Source organism: Apteryx mantelli, chromosome 21 (genome assembly GCF_036417845.1).
Source record: "Apteryx mantelli isolate bAptMan1 chromosome 21, bAptMan1.hap1, whole genome shotgun sequence".
In the NCBI taxonomy this organism is placed as follows: Eukaryota; Metazoa; Chordata; class Aves; order Apterygiformes; family Apterygidae; genus Apteryx; species Apteryx mantelli.
In genome coordinates this window covers 5,141,440-5,160,620 of record NC_089998.1, presented here as the reverse complement: position 1 = coordinate 5,160,620, position 19,181 = coordinate 5,141,440, and the positions used below count along the sequence as shown (strand labels likewise).

At 47.2% G+C, this 19,181-nt stretch overlaps 2 protein-coding genes across 6 annotated transcripts; both read left to right on the top strand.

Moving 5' to 3' along the window:
- The first annotated feature begins 1,593 nt into the window (after positions 1-1,593).
- GTF3C5 (general transcription factor IIIC subunit 5) lies at positions 1,594-11,410 on the top strand. 5 transcript variants are annotated; one of them, XM_067309195.1, is made up of 11 exons: positions 1,594-1,632; positions 2,870-3,098; positions 3,338-3,536; positions 4,643-4,838; positions 5,776-5,880; positions 6,397-6,511; positions 7,126-7,206; positions 8,038-8,135; positions 8,841-8,923; positions 9,219-9,361; positions 10,061-11,186. In XM_067309195.1, the coding sequence occupies exons 2-11, from the start codon at positions 2,966-2,968 to the stop codon at positions 10,216-10,218; spliced, it is 1,311 nt and encodes a 436-aa protein (XP_067165296.1). In that variant the 5' UTR covers positions 1,594-1,632; positions 2,870-2,965; the 3' UTR covers positions 10,219-11,186. The 5 variants fall into 5 exon arrangements, with proteins under 5 accessions (XP_067165296.1, XP_067165294.1, XP_013797225.1 ...); XM_067309193.1 differs by lacking the exon at positions 1,594-1,632 and adding an exon at positions 1,802-1,919; XM_013941771.2 differs by lacking the exon at positions 1,594-1,632 and adding an exon at positions 2,530-2,745.
- Positions 11,411-11,601: 191 nt separating this feature from the next.
- On the top strand, positions 11,602-18,527 carry CEL (carboxyl ester lipase). The gene is made up of 11 exons (XM_013941770.2): positions 11,602-11,667; positions 12,212-12,362; positions 12,731-12,853; positions 13,448-13,645; positions 13,933-14,063; positions 14,551-14,658; positions 15,010-15,127; positions 16,086-16,272; positions 16,838-17,041; positions 17,534-17,731; positions 18,250-18,527. Exons 1-11 carry the CDS (start codon positions 11,602-11,604, stop codon positions 18,437-18,439), a joined length of 1,674 nt encoding a protein of 557 aa, XP_013797224.1. The 3' UTR covers positions 18,440-18,527.
- The last annotated feature ends 654 nt before the right edge of the window (positions 18,528-19,181 follow it).

The window sequence follows — 19,181 nt, the reverse complement described above, 5'->3', positions numbered from 1 at the left end:
GAAGCCCAGTATCAGGCACTTTAAACATTACTGTTCCTGAAAAAATGTGCTGTAAGTCATATGGTATCTAAGGCACCTCAACAGCTAGAAATAATGCTTTAACTTATGGTACTGTCAGCCACTGAATCCTATATTTACATATTATAGCACTTTTCCACAAACATTTTGTTTCCTGCTGTAACCATTTCCGAAATGGAAGACAATATCACATTAACAGTTCAGGGTACACAGTATATAGAACAGAAAGTACAGAAGAAACTTCAGCAGGAATTAGCTAGAAGATATATTTCCCTTAACAGCATTCAGCCTGGCCACTCTAGTCAGAGCCCACTCTTCCAAAAAACACCATGAAATCCTAATGAAAATAAAAATGTTCACAATTTACAGAGGGCACAGGTCACCGTTGTGGAATGTCTCAACCCAGAGGGTCCTCCGATATCTGTGAAACACAAAGATGCACCCTTTCGCTAGATTAAATGCAACACAACAAGAAGCACAGAAAGAAAGAGGAACTCGGGAACTGTGTGTATGCATACTGTGGATGGATAAACTGGTCTTGCACTGTTTTTTACACTCTTTCTGATTTACATCACCAAATAGCACAAAGATCCATGTTTTGACACTGAAGTACTACTACTAAGTAGAACTGGCCTACTTTGCTATGGATTTGTGTATTGTTCATGAAAATTTATGTATTTACCTCACCGATAAAGTACAGCTTACAAAACCTATTGAAAACACATATAACCTTAGGGCTTTTGAAATATATCATTTGTAGCAGGTATGCACTGCCCGAGGGGTTTATACTGCAGCTCACCAGGGTGACAGCTGGGAAGGTGGGAGCAGAGCGGGACTTTAGAGAAAGTAACCGCCAAATTTGAGTGCCTCATACCCAGTCCTCCCTCTGGAGTTGCCAACCCCTTGCGGAGCACGTGAACTGGGTGCATCAATCCAGCCTGAACCTGCTGAGAGCTTCCGAGGAAGAGCAGAGATGTGCCACTGCCGTGCTTCGGCCGAAGCAGGAAGAGTGCAGGGTAGGAAAGAGACCAAACCTAGCACCCCTTGCCCCTTCTCCGCAGGCTCCGGAGGCAGCAGGGTTTTGGTAGCCTGGCGTATTTTCTCTCAGAGCCTGGCTGCTCTTCCGTGCGATGCACAGAGGAAGCAATCAGAGCGAAGCCGGGGGAAATAAGTGAAAGATGGAAGGCCGGATGGGTGGCAAACCCCAGGCCAGCAGGTTCTCCCAGGTACCAAGGCACATGGAAATGACGGATTGCTATGGCAACCCCAGAGTATTTTACTCCTGGAAGACACTAGCTCTTTCTCAATTTATTCAGTGTTTCAGGCACTGTGTGCACTGAATTCCTCTTGAGCTCATCCAGGGAGTTACTGCCGCCTAAATCATGTTTAAATGATGCCAGCAGGGATTCGCTGGTCCAAGCCACGCATGCCATTAGCAAATATTATCCAGCACAGGACAGGCACAACTCTGGCCTAAAGCGCCCCTTGCCGTAACTGCGGAGAAAGCGCCAGCACAGAGCAGCCGGCAGCTCCTCTCCCGCCTTGCCCTGGGCAGGGGGACACTGCCGCCTCGCCCACTTTGGGGGGTTTCCACCCAAGTTTCACCACAACCAGGTGCAGTCCTTAAAGCTTGAGTGTCAGAGCCAAGAAAATACAGGGTTACTCAGCCTGATGATTGCAGGGGGAAGGCTGAAAATGTGGTGCCACTGCACCCTGCAGGCTGAAGACACAGAAACAATCTTTTTTTTTTTTTAAATCACCGTTTTTAAGCGAGTCTCCTCAGTTTCGGGGAGGGAGGCTGACTCTGCACGCCTGGATATTCAGGGCTGGCGTTTCTGCGTCCACCCCGTAGCGCGGAGCCTCAGGGAATTAACGAAGCGACGAGCCGTGAGGCGTCGGAGGTGACTGAAAGACGAGGCCCCAAATCGCGACATACCGACCTTCTGCCGCCCCGGCGCCGGCTGGCGGCCGCCCCAGCAGCGGCTCCTCGCCCCAGCGCCCTCCGAGCGAAACCGGCCCAGGCGGCCCCGCAGACACCGCCCCAAGCCCTGCCGGGGAGGGGGGGGGGGGAAGCGGTTCCTCAGCTGCCCGGGCCCCTCCGCGCCCGCCATTTCCTGCCGCGGCCGCTCCCCCCCCGCCCCGCTGCCCGAAGCGGCCTCAAACCGGGCCAGCCGCGGCTGGCGGAACCGTTTTGCGGCGGAACCTTCGCGCCGCGGCCCGTTTGGGGGGGGGCGGGGGGACGCCTGGCGGGGAGGCACCGGGGCGCCATGGCGGCGGGGAGCGGGAGCGGGAGCAGCGGCGGCGGCGGCGGCGGGCGGTGGGGGGAGGCGGGCTCGGCGGTGCTGGAGCTGCCCCGCGCGCCGCGGCTGGTGTGCGTGGAGTACCCGGGGCTGGTGCGGGACGTCGGCGCCGTGCTGCGGACGCTGGGAGGAGAGCAGGGGGTGTCGCGGGTGAGGGGGCGCCCGCGGGATGGCGGCTGGGGGAGGCGGGGGACGCAGGGCCCGGCCCTGGGAAGGGGCTGAGGAGGCAGGACGGCGGCCGGGGCCCGGGGGTCCCCACGTCCCCCGGCTGCTGAGCGGGGACAGGCCTTGCGGTGGGCTCCAGGGCCTGGCGGGGGGTTGGGGCGAAGCCGCCTCTCCAGGCTGCTGCCATCCATGAGAGACAAGCCGGGGAGCAGCGAGCGGGATCGGAGCAGCCACGAGCCCCCCCGTTGCGCTGCCGGTGTTGGTGGGGCAGGGAGTTACCGGGGCCTCGAGGCCTCCTCGGCGAGGGTGCGGGGCCGGGGGAGGCCTGGCGCGCGAGCGGGAGGCCGGGCTGCTAACAGAGGACGTCTGTGCCCTGGCTGGCGCAGATCTACGCGGACCCTGCGAAAAGGCTGGAGCTGTATTTCCGCCCCAAGGATCCCTACTGCCATCCCGTGTGTGCCAATCGCTTCCCCACCTCCACCATGCTGCTCAAGGTCCGGAGGAGGACCAAGAAGAAGAAACAGCAGCAGTTGGATGCTGAAGAACAAGTTCAGCCAGAAGTCAAGTTCGAAATGGAAATTCTGGGCACTGTCACTACTGTTTACAAATTTCAAGGTAATACCTTGATTTGTGTCTGCGTGGCTTACAGACTAGTACATCTGATGTGAAAGGGAAGTGCTTCCCTTTAAGAATTTAGGACTGGAAGGAAAATCAAGTCTTCTATTCTTATGACCTCCCTGCTGTTTAAAACTTTTCATAAACTTGTCAGGCTCCTGCTCCTGAGAATTGACTATTGTGTGAAATATCATTATTTTCACAGTGCACCTCTTTGTCTTAACTTTTGTTTCTCACAGGAATGTCTGACTTCCAGTACCTGGCAATGCACTCTGGACCTGATGGCAAACAAACCTCCATGTATGACAAAGTCCTAATGCTCAAACCAGAGAAGGAAGAATTCTTCAATAGAGAGTTACCTCTCTACATCCCTCCACCAATTTTCTCACGTCTGGACACTCCTGTTGACTATTTTTATCGGCCAGATATACAACACCGGTTAGTGCCTTTTCTCACAATGTAGTAAATATCTGTGTTGGTTCTTGAATGAACAGGCAGTGAAACCTTTTACTGGTTTGATACATATTTCTAATAGCCAAGTTTTCAATTTAAAATTTCCTTTTCATCACCTGTAGATGCTTCCAGTCCATTCTGACTTCAACATTTTGGATTATGAGATATGTGCTCTTGAAGCATCAGAGCAGCATTAAATACATCATTTATGCATTTCACATGTTCAGGCTGCTCCCTTCTTCTGTTTTATTCCCTTTGATTTGGTACAATGTAGGCAGGCATGCTTGAGAAACAGCACAGGCAGCAGAAACCTCAGGAAAAGTTGGCCTGAGGATTTGCCAGGTGAGGTGACCTGCTGATGTGAGGAAGAGAGCTGCCTCCCCCCCGGACACTAATGCAGTATCAGATGCAGTGAGCCCTGCTTTCTGCTTGTTTCCAGTGGGCTGGAGCTTAGTGGAGAGTATGCAGGAGTCAATGCCACATGTTCCTGTGATCACATTCACTGGAGCTGTTCCTTCCTGATCCCTTGTTTGTTTTTCTGCCAAAACAATCTGTGATATCTCCCACAAGAAACATCTTTCATTTTCTCACTGCAGTCCTTCACTAGAACTAAAAAAACACAAATAAAAATTATCTTATTTCAAGATTGAACTAGTGACTCCATTTCCCTGTACACTCCTGAACTTCAGTAATTACAGTAGAGCAAATACAGTGTGAACCATAGGAGTGAAGCCTTTTGTGTTGCAAATATATTTCATACAAATTAGCAATAAACTGCCTGAGGGTTTTCAGACAGATAGTACAGGGGAGCTCTGTCATAGGGCAACTGGATGTAGTTTTGCAGGGTTTTTTTTTAATTTAAATGTCCTTTCCCCAATGTTTTCAATAAAACACTTTTAAGAATCTTTTATGATTGCCAGTATGTGATTCCAAAATCCATAGTGAGGTCAGGCCAAAGTTAAATCCAGTGTTCACACAGCTGCGTCTCTTCTCTTTGGAAATTTGGAAAACAAACTTCATTTCTGCATGTTCCAATGAAGGCCACAGCTCTGTGTGTGCCACCAAATCCAGTCCTTTGCACTGTTTCTTAGGGATGGATACAACAATCCCCAAGTATCTGGTGAGAACCTGATTGGCCTCAGCAGAGCACGTCGCCCACACAACGCTATCTTTGTGAACTTTGATGATGAAGAAGTCCCAGCTAAACCACTGGATGCTGCTGTACAGACCTGGAAGAAAGTGTGCACTAATCCTGTGGATAAAAAGGTGGAGGAAGAACTGCGAAAGGTACATGACAAATTCCTGAGCTGGATTGAGCACTGTATCGTGGCATGCTGTGTATGAAAAGCTGCATTCAGCCATTTTCTTTGACCTCCAGGGAGATTCTTGGCTTCAAGAATTTTTTGTACATTAGCAATTGTAACTACTTGCTGGCTTCTCTGAAGGTTTTGAGATCTTGACGTAAAGTTTCCTGTTTAACCTTTCTACAGAGTAAGATATGGGCCCACGTGACTAGACCAGGGAGCTTAATCTGGGCCTTTGGGTTCAATTCCAGTTCCATATCAACTATCCTGTGTGACCTTAGCAAAATATACATTTGCTTTTTCCATTCCCTAATCTGTCAAAGGAGAAGGGCTGTGGTGACATAATCTGCCAGGCCTGCAGGAATATTTGATGCCTTGAACAGCTGTAGCTCTCCTTGTAAATAATGGGTGAGATAATCAAGGCATGACAAAGTTGTGTCACTGAAGTGAATGAATGGCACGTATCTGAAATGCCCCCCAAGGCTCTGAAATTGTGTTCATCAGAGTTAACTGCGTTCTGAAAGTGAATTTTTCAGTTTGCCTTCTGCCTGACCAGCTCTCCAGCTTTTTTGGAGAGTAGACTGGATGGTCTGTTTTTCTGAGGATAACAATGGAACAAATCAGAAGTCTGACTAATACAACAAGTCTCAGTAGACTAAACTGAGACCGCTGTGTTCAGTTCACTTTGCAAGTCAAGCTTTGAATCTGTCTTTGCAGCAAAGGTACGCTAAGTTCCTTTTTGTGCCACCAGTCCTTACATAAGGCTTGCTTCTACTTTTGGCTATGCAAATTGTCGTTCTGACAGCCCTTATTTTGGGCCAAAGGCTAAAACATAAGAAAGTCCATTTGGAAAATTTAAATTGCCATTAGTAACCCACTTCCTTCCCACTGTTTCCACTGCTGGTTCTGTATTACTTCAGCTCTTTGAAGTCCGTCCTGTCTGGTCTCGGAATGCAGTAAAGGCCAATATCAGTGTTCATCCAGACAAGCTGAAACTTCTGTTGCCATATTTGGCCTATTACATGGTAAGTCTCTTGATATATCTGCTTTTCTTCCTATCTCAGGCAGCTGGGAGGTAAGGAGGTGGGAGGATGAATTGGATTTTCCTGGCTCTTTACAGTTTCTCAGATCCTACCACTAAGAACCTGAGCTTAATGTTATGTAAAGAGAGAAGGAAAATCTTGCTTCTACACAGAAGTTAAAATCATGGAGGATTCAGTAACTGCTTGCTCCACAGATTCTAGTCTGGTTTGCAGTTACAGCAAACACTCAGACTGACTGTCTGGCAGTGGAAGCAGGAATTTTCCAAATATAAACATTTTATTGCGACGTTGCAAGTTAATTTGTAAAAGCACAAATATTTGCAACTTGGATGCTTTGATTCCCCAAGTTTTGGTATAGGAATACTGGTGCTCAGTGAGGAAAGAGCTGTCAAAAAAAAAAATCTTTGGGCAAAGAGGGAACATACTAGAATTGTCTAAGAAACTGTGCAACTCTGTACTGTCTTTAGTAACCATCCTCCCCCCTGTGTGTTTACACAGCTAACAGGTCCCTGGAGAAGCTTATGGGTTAGGTTTGGGTATGACCCCAGAAAACACCCTGAAGCAAAAATTTATCAAGTCCTGGATTTCCGAATTCGCTGTGGAATGAAATATGGTAAAACGGCCCAACTCACAGAGACCCTCCCTCTGCTTTCTGATTAAGCCTTGTAGTTCTTTTTACTTGTTTTTAAACTCTAAAGACAGTTTTTCCTGAGTTTCTGCTCTGATGGAGAGGACATTTTTCTAGAGTTCAATTGTTTCCAGTATTTCTTCTGTAAACTCATTTAATAATTGATTTCATATTATGCAGTATTTCTTTCCTCATTAGGCACATTCCAAACCCAGAGAACAACTGGCTGACTTTCCTCCTCCATGTGTTCAAAGCCCAACTGTATGTCAGCAGGCATTTTCCCTCTCACTCTGGGGAGGCACTGAGCAATAGATTCTGTTGCTTATATAGTAGCTTTTTCTCAAGGATCTCAACCTTATTTTGCAGAAGGCAAGTTGAGGGAAATGACTTTCTGAGGTCGTGTGATGAGTCCATGAGACAGCAGTATCTAGTCATTAGTTTTGTTGTTCTGGTATCTCTCCTCTCCCCACCTCACTAAAATCAGTGTATCCCAAAGATCAACTTACCTTTCACACGCTCGTACTTCTGTTACGGAGCTAGGGTTATTCTGCAGGGTGCTTGCCCTCAGTTCAATGCCTGTTTTCTTTTTTCACCTCTAGGTTATGCCCCTAATGATATGCCAGTGAAAGCAAAACGCAGCACGTATAACTACAGTCTACCCATCACTGTCAAAAAGCCAGGTAGGCTGAGCCAGCACAAGTGATATCTGACTATTTTGTGTTTCTTTGGTTTATCCCTTCCTTGTCACAGGTGGTGAAAAATCTCCCTATGTTCCAGCTCAGCCAAAACTGGAACTTTATCTCAGATTGCAATATGGTGCTGCTGTTAAAATCAGTAGAAGAGTTTCCTGTTGGGAAGTGTTGTGAGAGTTTTGGATGCCTGACTGGCTGAGCCAGAGTGTCTATAGGAGATAGAAGGGAGTCTGGGGAACCCAGCTGAATCAAGCTGTATCAGAAAAGCTTTATCATAACTGTGGAAAAGTACCATGTGCTTGGGCAGCTGTCCCCTCCCTTGATTTCCTGCTCCGCTCCCAAAGCGGGGTCATGGAAAGGAAGCTACAACACAGTGAAGCAGAGAAGGATCAAAGGAGTTGCAATAAACACATACTGTAGTTCTTCAAGCAATGCAGTGGGAACTCAGGATACACTCTGTTTGGTGAACAAAGAAGCACAGAACAGGGGGGAGTATCATTCCCTTTCTTCTCAAAGGGAAATAGAAAAGGCTAAATGCATCAACAAATGTGCTGTGGACGAAACACAGCCAAACTCACCACCTTTCCTGTGACTGATTTGCCATACAGTAACATCTTTCCAGAATGAGCAACACATGCTCAGATGCTAGGTTGGTCTGATTTTTGCTGACCAGCAAAGTTGAATCAAAATAGAGAAGTGACATTACAATGCCACAGTGTGAAAGAAGTTTGTTATCTCTCTCTCTCTCTCTCTCTCTCTCTCTCTCTCTCTCTCTGTCTCTCTCTGTCTCTCTCTGTCTCTCTCTCTCTCGTCTTTCAGTAAGTCATACAGTCAGTATACATGATCTGAAACAAGGGCTCGGTACTTCTGGGACATCCACTTCAAAAAAGCCTGCTTCCAGCAGGTACAAACTGAAGGTAGGTATTAACCCTCTTCTACCGGAATCTTGAAATAGTCTAGTAGAAAAAAGGATGTTTCCTGTTTTGTCAGTCACTTAAGGGTACAGATTTCTCTTTGAGATGTGATTTGGTGTCCTCATGTTTAACTGGAAAGTTGCTAGTTGTATCTTTCACTGCAGAACTTTCACCTGCTGTTCATTTAATGCATATCTTACAAGCTGCAAGCTGGGATTGGTACTCTCAGCCCTAGTCCTAGATGTAATAGGCATTTTGTTTCCCTCTGATAAATTTGGAGATCTTTATGGGCAGTGAAGTACAAAATATCACCATGTGTTTATCTGGTTGTCCTGCAGAGTCCAGCAGGGCAAAATACATACGTAAACAGGAGTCCTGTTTTTTATTCTTCTCCTTTTTGCTAGAATGAAACCTATGATCCACTGTTATGCAGTAGCAAGTTACAGATAAATTTGCAGCTTGAAGAAGTGATGTTTTCTCTGCACGTTTGTGCTGTGGTGACTATGGCTGCAGTGAAATACTGCTGCATTCCTCATTCAGCTTTATCTTTTGCCATGTGCAGACCATCACTCCTTGCCTTGGAACTGTTGTACAGGAAATGTCTTGTTCTTGAGTCAGCCCATAGGAAGTACTTTCCAGTCTATGTCAAAGTTGACCTGTTATATCATGAAACACACATTAAATCTTTTCCTTCTTTCCTCTTTTTAGGAATCTATCTACATTTTCCGAGAAGGAGCCTTACCACCTTATCGGCAGATGTTCTACCAGCTCTGTGACTTGAATGTGGAAAGGTATTGCATGCTGGCAGCAGAGTCTTCTGTTAGAAGTAGATTTCAAAACCTATTATTTATATCCAGTCCATTCCTCCCTCTCTCCTTGACCAGCAACTTAAGAGGTGTTTAGCTTCTGAATAAAAATACAGTGGACCCATGAAATTCTTTCCCTCATAACAGCTATGTGAATAACCAAATATGATACTATTCCAGCTTATTGAAATGTAAAGGAAATAAGTCATGCTTTGTCCCATTTGAAGCCTGTGTCTGACTATAGAAGGCTAACACTTCCCCCCCTTTTGCTGCTTTTTAGCTTACAGAAAATCATCCGTCGGAATGATGGTGCAGAGTCAGAATGCACAGAGCGGGATGGGTGGTGCCTTCCAAAGACCAGTGATGATCTGCGAGATACCATGTCTCTGATGATAAAGCAGATAATCAGATCCACAAGACCTGGTAAGGATGCTTCTGAACCTCTAAGTGCTGAACAGCATTTTGCTGCCTTCCTGGTGGTGTTAAGAGCTTGTGGACTGAATCAAGATACTGCAGTTGGCCCTGGGGCAGCAGTGTTCCCATATTCACTCCCTTTCTTTGTGGAGGTTAAATGGTGGTGCTAGATCTGGTGGTCTTTTTGTTCCAGCTCATCACAGTGAGGGAGATGAAGCTGTCATCCTGGGTTGGGATTATAAATGGCTGGGAGTGAAAGTTTTCTGTTTCGTCTTCCCTGTATCATAGCCTTCAGGTTATAAATGTCTTTGCCTAGTGCTGCCCGTGATATTATCCTTACAGATGTACTGGTTGATGGCATCAAGAATTAACTTGATACTTTTTATTGATGGCTTTATTTGAACAAGGAGAAATGAGGAATTTATTTTTGCATGATGCTGGGCAAAATCAGTACCCCAATGAATTATGTTAGAATCAACTAGGTGAAGACACATGATAGGGCAAATCTGCTGTTGTTCTCCTAGCAGTTCTGGAGTAGGAAAACGAGCTGCTCTGGTTTTGATCACATTCTGTTAAGATTTGCAACATCAGCTGTGACCTTCAGGCTTCTGCCTTCCTCTCACTTGATTTATGAACCCTACTGCACATTCCCCCAGGTTTCACTGAGAAAGGAATTGTGATGTCTTCCCCTCTTTCTTTCCAATTAAGCTCTTTTTTCAAGTACAACAAGCAGTGAAGATGGCAAAGAGCAGCTGACATATGAGTCTGGAGAGGAAGAGGATGATGAAGAGGAGGAGGAAGAGGACTTCAAGCCTTCTGATGGGAGTGAAAATGAAATGGAAACTGAAATTCTGGACTACGTATGAATTCAGTGAGCAGTCTGGCTGCAGTTGGATAGACTCTTCTGTTTTTCTTCTTAAGTGCTGAGGGATTAGCAACCATGCACAGGATGTGGAAAAGCAAAAATTGCACTAAGATGCCAACTACTCATCTGACACTGAATGTGGTGCCTGTTGATGGCCATCATTCTGGATGTTTAGGAGCCATTGCCTACATTTTTGTAATTGCTGGCCAAAAAGCCCTCATAAAATTGACGCCATGGGGATACTGTTTTCTTGCCAGGCTCCAACTGGCATTTACTGTTGCAGCTCTTGCTAGTTCAGGTGAGGTCAGTGGTCCTTCACTTGCTCTGTTTCCCATGGCTGTTACACAATTGTGTTTTTATTGTCCTCCTCTAACAAACTGCAGCTTCAATGTGCACTCAGAAGGATGAGCTGTTCTTGGGCAACCATGGTGGCTAGTCTCCTCAGTTTAGATCTCACTGCCTCTTATAAAACATTGAGAGCACATTTGTTCTTGTTTACTCCAATATATGAGACTTAGCCACCCTTGACCTCAACTGTAATTAGACAGCATTCAACTGATTAACCTTTTCTTAAGCTTGGGAGACCACACAATTCTTGGATCTATCATCTGGGTCAGCTGGTAAAACTATGAATAAAATTAACTCCATGAGGAGACCTGCAGGAATTAGTTCACTGCTGACACTTCATCAGGAGGCTCTGAGGAGTGTCAGGCAAGCTGACTCAAATCTATCAGAACCTGAGAAAGGAGCTGTTCATAAATATACTTATGCGAGAGGCAAATTATTATTTTTAATTTACTGAGCCCTGGGAGAGCAGATGCTAAGAAACCACCTGCCCACACAGCAGAGGATGTAGTATTGCTAAGAAGTTGAATGTCCCGTTTCCCCCCAAACCACAAAACCTTTCCTTTTTTTTCTTTTTTTTCTTTTTTTAAATAAATGCTTTTTAAATAAAAGCATCATCCTTGATTTCTTTTCTTTCACTGGAGCTTTTATAAGTAATGTAACTCATTTGGATAATTGAAACAGTAGTTCTGGGGCCCTAATGAAGAGTTAAATTTAAAAAGTCTTTTAAACTAGGTTTTACTAGGTGTATGTGAGGAAACCAACCTGCTTTTTTTTTTTTTTTTTTTTTTTAATTAGACTCAGATCTTTCCTTAGGTTTGACCTCCGGCCTGCAAAAGCAACATCTGCAGGGCTCTCACACAGTGATGCCAGCCTATCTCTTTGGCCTCAGCCAGCTGAAGGACAAGCATGTGGGGGACTCCCTTGGCGTACCTTATAGCCAAGACAGGGTCACAGAAGTGCATGGACACGTAGCTGTGCTCCTATCTATATATATCAGCCTGCATTCAGGGCCTGGCTTCTCAGGTGTGCGTGCACCATGGCTCGCTGGGAGACCCTGTGCTTTGTCTTGTGCTGCTACCTCGGGGTAGCATGGGCTGCAACGGTAAGTAGAGAGGAGTTTCCTATGGCTTTGCAAGACTTTTTCACCTGTTCCTGCCTGGATTAAAAAAAAAGAAAAAAAAAACAAACCCTGTCTGGTTTGGCCCCCATGAAAGAGGGCCTGCAGAATGTGACAGCAAAGGCAGGGTGCTCTCCTGCCCTAAATGTGCCAAAGGCTCTCATCAACATTTTCCAAAAGTTCCCTTCGCAGTCCTGTATCATGTCTGGCCTGGGTTACATCTGAAGGCTGTAGGTCCTCAACTACTGCCATTGATGCTTGGAAATGCAGGGAAATTGCTGCTGTCTGCCTGCTGCAGAAGACAAGCTGCAGGACATTTGCACTGGAGTATATCAAGTGGCAGCTACTTGCGGGCTTTCCATAGGGGTCAAAAGGGACAGCGGGGGAAGGGGGCTGCAAGTCAGGCCATCTGGGGGAATGCTCCAGCCAGATTACTGGGTACTGGTGGGTGCTGGCAACAGGGGAAGCCAGAGGCGTGAGGGGTTATGCTGTGGATTTACTCTTCTCTCTCCAACGGGATGATATTTAGCTGGGTGTGGTACACACTGAAGGAGGTTTTGTGGAAGGTGAGAGTAAAAAATTGGGACTCTTTGGGGACTACGTCGATATCTTCAGAGGGATCCCCTTTGCTGCTCCTACAAAGATTCTGGAAGACCCCCAACCGCATCCTGGCTGGGAAGGTAAGATCCAGCTTTTGAAGGCCTTTGTTTTTTTTCATTTGTCTCTTTTGTCTGCTACTGCCAGGGTAGGGATGTTGTTGCCTGCTTTTGCATGCTAAGCACCACTACAAAAAAGCTCTTAATTTCATGGTGGGTATGAAAGTCCTTGTCTGTTCCCAAGAGGTTCAGGTAGCCACATGAAATAGCCAGAGTTGTCAGCAGGAAAGGGTCCTGCTTTGTCATTCTCTCTGCCAGGTCACAGTGGCTGCAGAGGTCTTGCTCCCTCTGTGCTGGACTCTTGGAGGGGAGGATGGATGGATAGCTCACAACTGAAGGATGGAGCTGATGCCTCTAAATGGTGGCCTGTTGTCTGCCCTCTCCCCTGTCAGGAACACTGAAAGCAAAAGATTTCAAAAAGCGCTGCATGCAGATGACGCTTACACAAACAGATGTCCGGGGAAGCTTGGACTGTCTCTATCTGAACATCTGGATCCCTCAAGGGAGGAAACAAGGTATGGGCTTAGCAGATACCTGGGGAGAAGATGCTCAGTTGCCTTTTGTGGACAAACTGCTCTGGAGCATCTCTCAGCGGTAATGTGCCCATATTGAGCAACTCCAGAAGCACTCATTTTTGGGGGGGGAAGCCATGTCAGCTTCAGTCCCTCAGCTACAACCTGTTGGATGCTTCAGTCGCTTCTCAGCACAGAGCAGAGAGTTTCTTGGCCCTAAGCTATTGAAAAACATCATGTCCAAGAAGAGAAGATGTCTTCTGGGCATATGGGAGTCCTACAACCCCAGCAGTGACACGGAATTCTGTATCCTAGCAAGGAGGGACAGGAGTTTGTTTGGGGTGATCTTTTACCTGTTTTGCATTGCTATCCCAAGCTTTGTCAGCCTGTAGGAGAGCCCCATATAGGTTTGCTGTCTTTGTGAATACTTTGCCTGAGGTGGGGGGTGGGATGACCGCAAAGGCAGTGGCTTTTTTTATCTGCCTCAAGAGGCCTGTCCGTGTCCAAGTGGAGCGACATTTAGTAAACTGGCACAGGGATGGGCAGCACCTTCCCACTCTGTTGTGGCTCACACTGCGTTTCTTTCTCATCTCCCAGTCTCCACCAAGCTGCCAGTGATGGTCTGGATCTATGGCGGCGCCTTCCTTGTAGGAGGTGGCCAGGGAGCCAACTTCCTTGACAACTACCTCTACGATGGCGAGGAGATTGCTGTGCGGGGCAACGTGATTGTGGTCACCCTCAACTACCGCTTGGGGCCCCTGGGCTTCCTGAGCACGGGTGATGAGAATGCACCAGGTACAGTAGCTGCTCTCTCTCTTCAGGGGACTCTGTTGCTGCTCTCTGGCTTGTCTGCATTGTGTCAACACAGGGCATGACCCTCAAATCTGCTCCCTGCCCAAAGAAGAGCAGGGAATGCGCAGAGCTCCAGCTCTGGCTGCAACACTGTCTTGTGGCAGATCTAGAGCATGAGAAACACCCAGGCCAGGAGCTGGCTCTGGCTCTAATGCTGCATGGTGGAAGGAACCCCGACCGCCAGCTTCAACTGTCCCCTTGCTGAATGGCATGTGTCCTATGTTGCTCAGGGAACTACGGGCTGAAGGACCAGCATATGGCTATTGCCTGGGTGAAGAGGAATATCAAGGCCTTTGGGGGTGACCCAGAAAACATCACCATCTTTGGGGAATCTGCTGGCTCCGTCAGTGTCTCTCTGCAGGTTTGTTGTCATTGTAGGAGCCCACCGGAGCTGCTCCTCTGCTTTGTAAATGGTAGAGATGACCCCCCTCAGTAACATGGTTGCTTTCCTCATTGGGAGCTCTCTGCACACTGATTAATGTCCCCTCCTGCACAGGGAAAGCAATCCTGAGCCTCTTTTCTTCATAGCTGCTCCTTCCCTTTCAGTTTAATCAGGCCTCCAACTGCAAGCATGTTTTCTCTCTTTCAGGATCTCTGGTGAAGTAGCATTTACTTGCCAGCTCCCTCTGTTCTGCTCCTTTTCTTCGTTCCTCACTATACCATCTTTTAACTTTGACTGCAAGATCTGGGAGAGCTGTGGCGGGGGGGGTCACTGAGACCCTTAAATAATGAAAGAGTTGGCAGCTTCCCTGGGCCTCCCCTCATGACAGAGATTGGCTGAGTCTGACAGGCAAGGCTCTCTTCAGGACTTGGTACCAGAAGACCCTCCTGTTTCTCTTGTGCCACAGATGCTGTCCCCACACAACAATGGCCTGTTCAAAAGAGCCATCAGTCAGAGCGGAGTTGGTCTCTGCAGCTGGGCCATCCAGAAGAACCCTCTTGCCTGGGCTCAAAAGGTAACACGCGGTTCAGCAATGGGGCTGCAACCCACAGAGGTGGGCTGGGATGCATACTGGTTAGCGGCCCAGCGGGGGCTGTGCTGTCCTTAGGCGCACCAAGCTTCTGCAACTCTCCTGAAGTTAAAACCTTGCTTGAAGAAAACAAAACAAAAAAAAAACCCCAAAGTAAAGCTCTTGTCTATGAAATCCTAACAAGGAACTAGACAGCAGCCATGCTCCCAAACACAGAGCTTTGCAAACACAATTCTTCGAAATTACCACCACCTGCCTCTCTCCCCATGTGAACCCAGTGCTGACCTTGGCTTCAGAGGATAATGCCGGGATGTTTCTTTCTCTCTCCTTCTGCAGATTGCACAGAAGGTGGGCTGCCCCACGGACAACACGACGGTCCTGGCTAACTGCCTGCGAGTCACGGACCCCAAAGCTCTGACGCTGGCCTATCACTTGGAACTGATCAACCTGCCCTGTAAGTCACCTGGCTTGCAGCCAGCACTGTGCTTCTCTGTGCCATCCAGGGCTTGCCATGCACTTGGATGAGGTGATGGGGAAATAGCCAAGAGCATTTGAACAGAGTCTATGCCCTTTCAAGGGGAAGGGGAGGGGGAATGAGGGATTTCAGTCCCTTCTCCCCAGGCAGGTGCATGGTGTGCTGAATGAACGCTGTTTGTCATGCAATGGCAGCGGTGGCAGATGAATTATCTTGATGGCCATGCCTTGGCTTGCATGGCCCGAGTTCACCTCAGAAACAACTGTTTGCACTTTGCGTTTTGTGAAAGCAGCAAGAGCAATTAAAGAACACAGTTTATATCAACAACAAATTATCACAACCCTGCTATTTTCACTTGAGTCACTGGGTGGAGTGTAGGACCCACCAGACTTGAGTCCATCACAGCAAGTAGGGAAAGCTTGCGATTTTGTTGGCTGGGGGAATCTCTTTCCCACAAAGGGTTTCCGCTTGCTCTCCTCATGCTCCTAGTAAATAGCCCCAGGATTTAGCTCTGCTCAGGGCAGAGAGTGGCCAAGCCAGTGCTGTGCAACTGCACTGTGCCAAATCTGCAGTCTTGGCAGCAAGTTAGCACAGATAGATGGGGTGGGAAGGAGGAGTTCTGCTCTTTTCTATCTTTGGCTAGGATTTTTGGGATGGGTTTGGGGGAAGGAGGAGATGACTTGTTGATATTACCTGTCCATACATAGCTGGTGGATCCCTTGCTCTTCTCCTCCACCTACAGGCATGAGGTTTATTGAATATGATCCTATGGTCACCCTGCTGCTGGGTGAAATCCTGTCTGCACTAACATCACTTTTGAAGCTCTCATCAACTTCAGCATACTCTTTCTACAGTTTCTTGAGCTATACAGTATGCCAAGCTGCAGGTCTGTCTTCTCTCAGCTCCTAAAGGATTCCATTTTTCTCTCCTGCTGCAGCTCCCATTGTTCATCACCTTGCCCTCACCCCTGTTGTTGATGGAGACTTCCTCCCAGACAAGCCAGAGAATCTCTTTGCCAATGCTGCTGACATTGACTATATCGCAGGGGTCAACAACATGGATGGGCACATTTTTGCTGGGATTGACATACCTGCTATCAACCGCCCGCTTGTGAAAGTTACTGCGTAAGTGAAGGATGTTTTTAAAACCCTTAACAGAAGGAACCTTATCTTTAACCCACCCCCCAAACTCAGAGGACTTAGACCTGAATGGACCAGGCACTACTTTCAATAAAGGATCTTATTCCAAGCCAGGGTGCCTAGGGTATATGTTGCTAAGTCCAGTGCCTTAAAGAGAAGGGACCAGTTAGGGGGAAGTCTCCCCACATATCTTTAAAGTGCTCCTGAACTCAACACCAGCATGAAGCTTGGCAGCTCTGACAAGAGCCACCAGAGCAGAGCTGAGCAGAGCAGGTACATCCTGGATGCACTGGGTGCCTGCCCTGTAAGATTTCTCTTTGAGGGCAGAAGGAACGTGTGGCTCATTTGGCCCCAAGCTGTTCTGCTGAGAAAGTCATGAAGCACGTGCCTTTCTTCTAAGACCTGGACTGATACAATCGTCTCTTATTCCACCAAACAGTTGCCAACTGCAGGGCTGGATGTGAACTTCAAAGGGAGCTGCAAACCGTTTCCATAAACCTTAACCCACTTCAGACTGCTGGTCTGTAATTGATACTATTTGTCTTTTCAGGGATGAGGTCTACAAACTGATCCAAGGACTTACTCTGGAGAAGGGTGAGAGAGGAGCCAATGCAACATACGCTCTCTACACTCAGGTGTGGGGTGACAACCCTGACCAGGAGGTTGTGAAGAGGACGGTGGTGGATGTGGCTACCGATTACATCTTCCTGATTCCCACACAGTGGACCCTGAAACTCCATCGACAGAATGCTCAGTGAGTGGGTCTACCTCAGAGAGCCCAAAGCCAGCACAGGGGCTGGCGAGCATGTTTCCAGCACCAGGTGCTGAGAAGCAAGTTAAGAGTGCTGAACTTGAAGGAGACAGGCTTTTTGGTACTGAGTACACGCTGAAACGTAACTTTTACAAACAGAATTTCCCTAATGCTGCAGAGGAATCGTGCTGCAGACTTGTTTTAAATCTCCATTAGAACAAATCATTGCTTCTTAAAAACCCTGAACTTTATCCTGGTAATGTCTGATTCCACCAGGTATATCAGCTGGATGATATGAATGTTAGGGTGAGAATCAGAAACTGAAGTTAAAATTACCACATAGAAGGATGTTTTCTCCTGGGAGCACTTAGACGATTCCAAGCACATGAGCATCTGCCAAGGCCGAATCTCTGGCTCTGCCAATGTTGTGAATCAGCATCCCTTTCTCTGCATTCCACTCGCAGCTGCTTAGCAAGTCTGTTTTTGTTTATCCAGGAGTGGCAAGACGTACAGCTATGTCTTCTCCCAGCCATCTCGAATGCCCGTCTACCCAAGTTGGGTAGGGGCAGACCATGCTGATGACCTGCAGTATGTGTTTGGGAAACCCTTCTCCACCCCCCTGGGCTACCTACCCAAGCACAGGACTGTCTCCGAAGCCATGATTGCTTACTGGACCAATTTCGCCAGAACAGGGTGAGTGGCTCCGGTTCCATGTTCAGGGCTTATTGCAACATCACTTCAACCTACCGCTTTTGCCTATTAACTTCTTGGGACCAATTCACAAAAGCAGGGTGCCCTCTGTCCATGCTTCTGTTGTAAACTGGGTCCTATATCTTCCAGGAGTTGAGTTTGCTCTGGGTCCTCTTGATCCAGAGAACAACTGGGGACAGCAGAAGCATTTTTAAAAGTTATGATCTCTGCTTAAACTTAACGATGAAGTTTGTTTCTGAGCCCTGGAGTTCAGAAAGGAGTTAAGCTGCTGCATGCTGCCAGGACCAATGCTAGTGGGGAACAAGGGAGGGGAATGCAGGTAAGCAAGTCATTCCCAGCAGGGAGAATTGCTGTCACGTGTCCCAGTGTCAAATTCTCTGTTTGCACTCACTTAAAACCTCTCTTGAGCACAGCCTGGATCCTTACCAGACAACACAAGTTTTGCTGTGTCGACAAGCTATCATGATATTTAACCTCTAGCTATTCCTCCTTTTTTCCAGTGATCCCAACAAAGGGTATTCAGAGGTGCCCATTGGCTGGCTGCCCTACACCCTTGAGAATAGTTACTACCTGGAAATCAACAACAATATAAACTACGATTCAGTGAAGCAGGATCTGAGATCCCCATACGTGAACTTCTGGCATTCTGTTTATCAGAAACTGCCCCAGGCTGCTAACGTCTCCCTGTAGATCCAAGCTGAGGAACTGCTGGCCTTTCAGAAAAACAACTTTTTAAGGAAAGATCCAAGTCATTAAAGGCTTGCTTGTAACTGAGTCATTCTGGCTTCTCCATGTCTTTGTCTGGGTATTTAACCATGTGCTTTCTTGGAGGTTTACCCCATGTCGTCTAGGAATTTCCTCATCTGCTATGCAGGTAATTTTGGCCCAAACACCTTCTTAAGAGTTTTTCAAGTGCTTTCTAAAAATTCCTGGATTTCCAACCTTTTCAGGAATTTTCCTGGTGCTTTGGAGGTCTTTCCTCTGAGCTTTCAAGGAATTACTGGATCTTAAACCTTTCTAGCAATCTTCTGGGTGCTCTCTAGGCATTGCCCCAGGTCTTCTGTTAGAAAAACTCCTGGTGCTTTCTAGTGATTCCTGTCTATTGCACCTTTTTAGGTATTTTCCAGAGTTTTCAAATAATTTGTGGATCTAGAACTCTACCAATAATTTTTTAGCACCTCTCCGGGTATTTTCAAGAGCCAGATGCAGAACCTTTTGAAAAAAATTCTGGCACTTTCTAGGAAGTTAAAATCTAGAACCTCTTCAGAGCTTTCTAGAATCTTCTTGAACTTTCTGAGGATTCCTAAACCTACTACTGTCCTAGGGACTCCTGTCAACAGGAGAAATCAGGTATCACTTGTACCAGAATTCACTTACTTCCCTGTTGTCTTCTAAATTGCTCTGCCCTGGAAGACTGCAGGGACATGGATGT

Excerpts from the sequence above, each read along its gene's own strand:
- GTF3C5 (XM_067309197.1), top strand. The coding sequence starts at position 2,966 with ATGCTGCTCAAGGTCCGGAGGAGGACCAAGAAGAAGAAACAGCAGCAG. Across the intron at positions 3,537-4,642 it reads CGGCCAGATATACAACACCG|GGATGGATACAACAATCCCC; the intron begins GTTAGTGCCTTT and ends ACTGTTTCTTAG. Across the intron at positions 8,136-8,840 it reads CCAGCAGGTACAAACTGAAG|GAATCTATCTACATTTTCCG; the intron begins GTAGGTATTAAC and ends TCCTCTTTTTAG.
- CEL (XM_013941770.2), top strand. The coding sequence starts at position 11,602 with ATGGCTCGCTGGGAGACCCTGTGCTTTGTCTTGTGCTGCTACCTCGGG. Across the intron at positions 11,668-12,211 it reads GGGTAGCATGGGCTGCAACG|CTGGGTGTGGTACACACTGA; the intron begins GTAAGTAGAGAG and ends GATGATATTTAG. Across the intron at positions 12,363-12,730 it reads ACCGCATCCTGGCTGGGAAG|GAACACTGAAAGCAAAAGAT; the intron begins GTAAGATCCAGC and ends CTCCCCTGTCAG.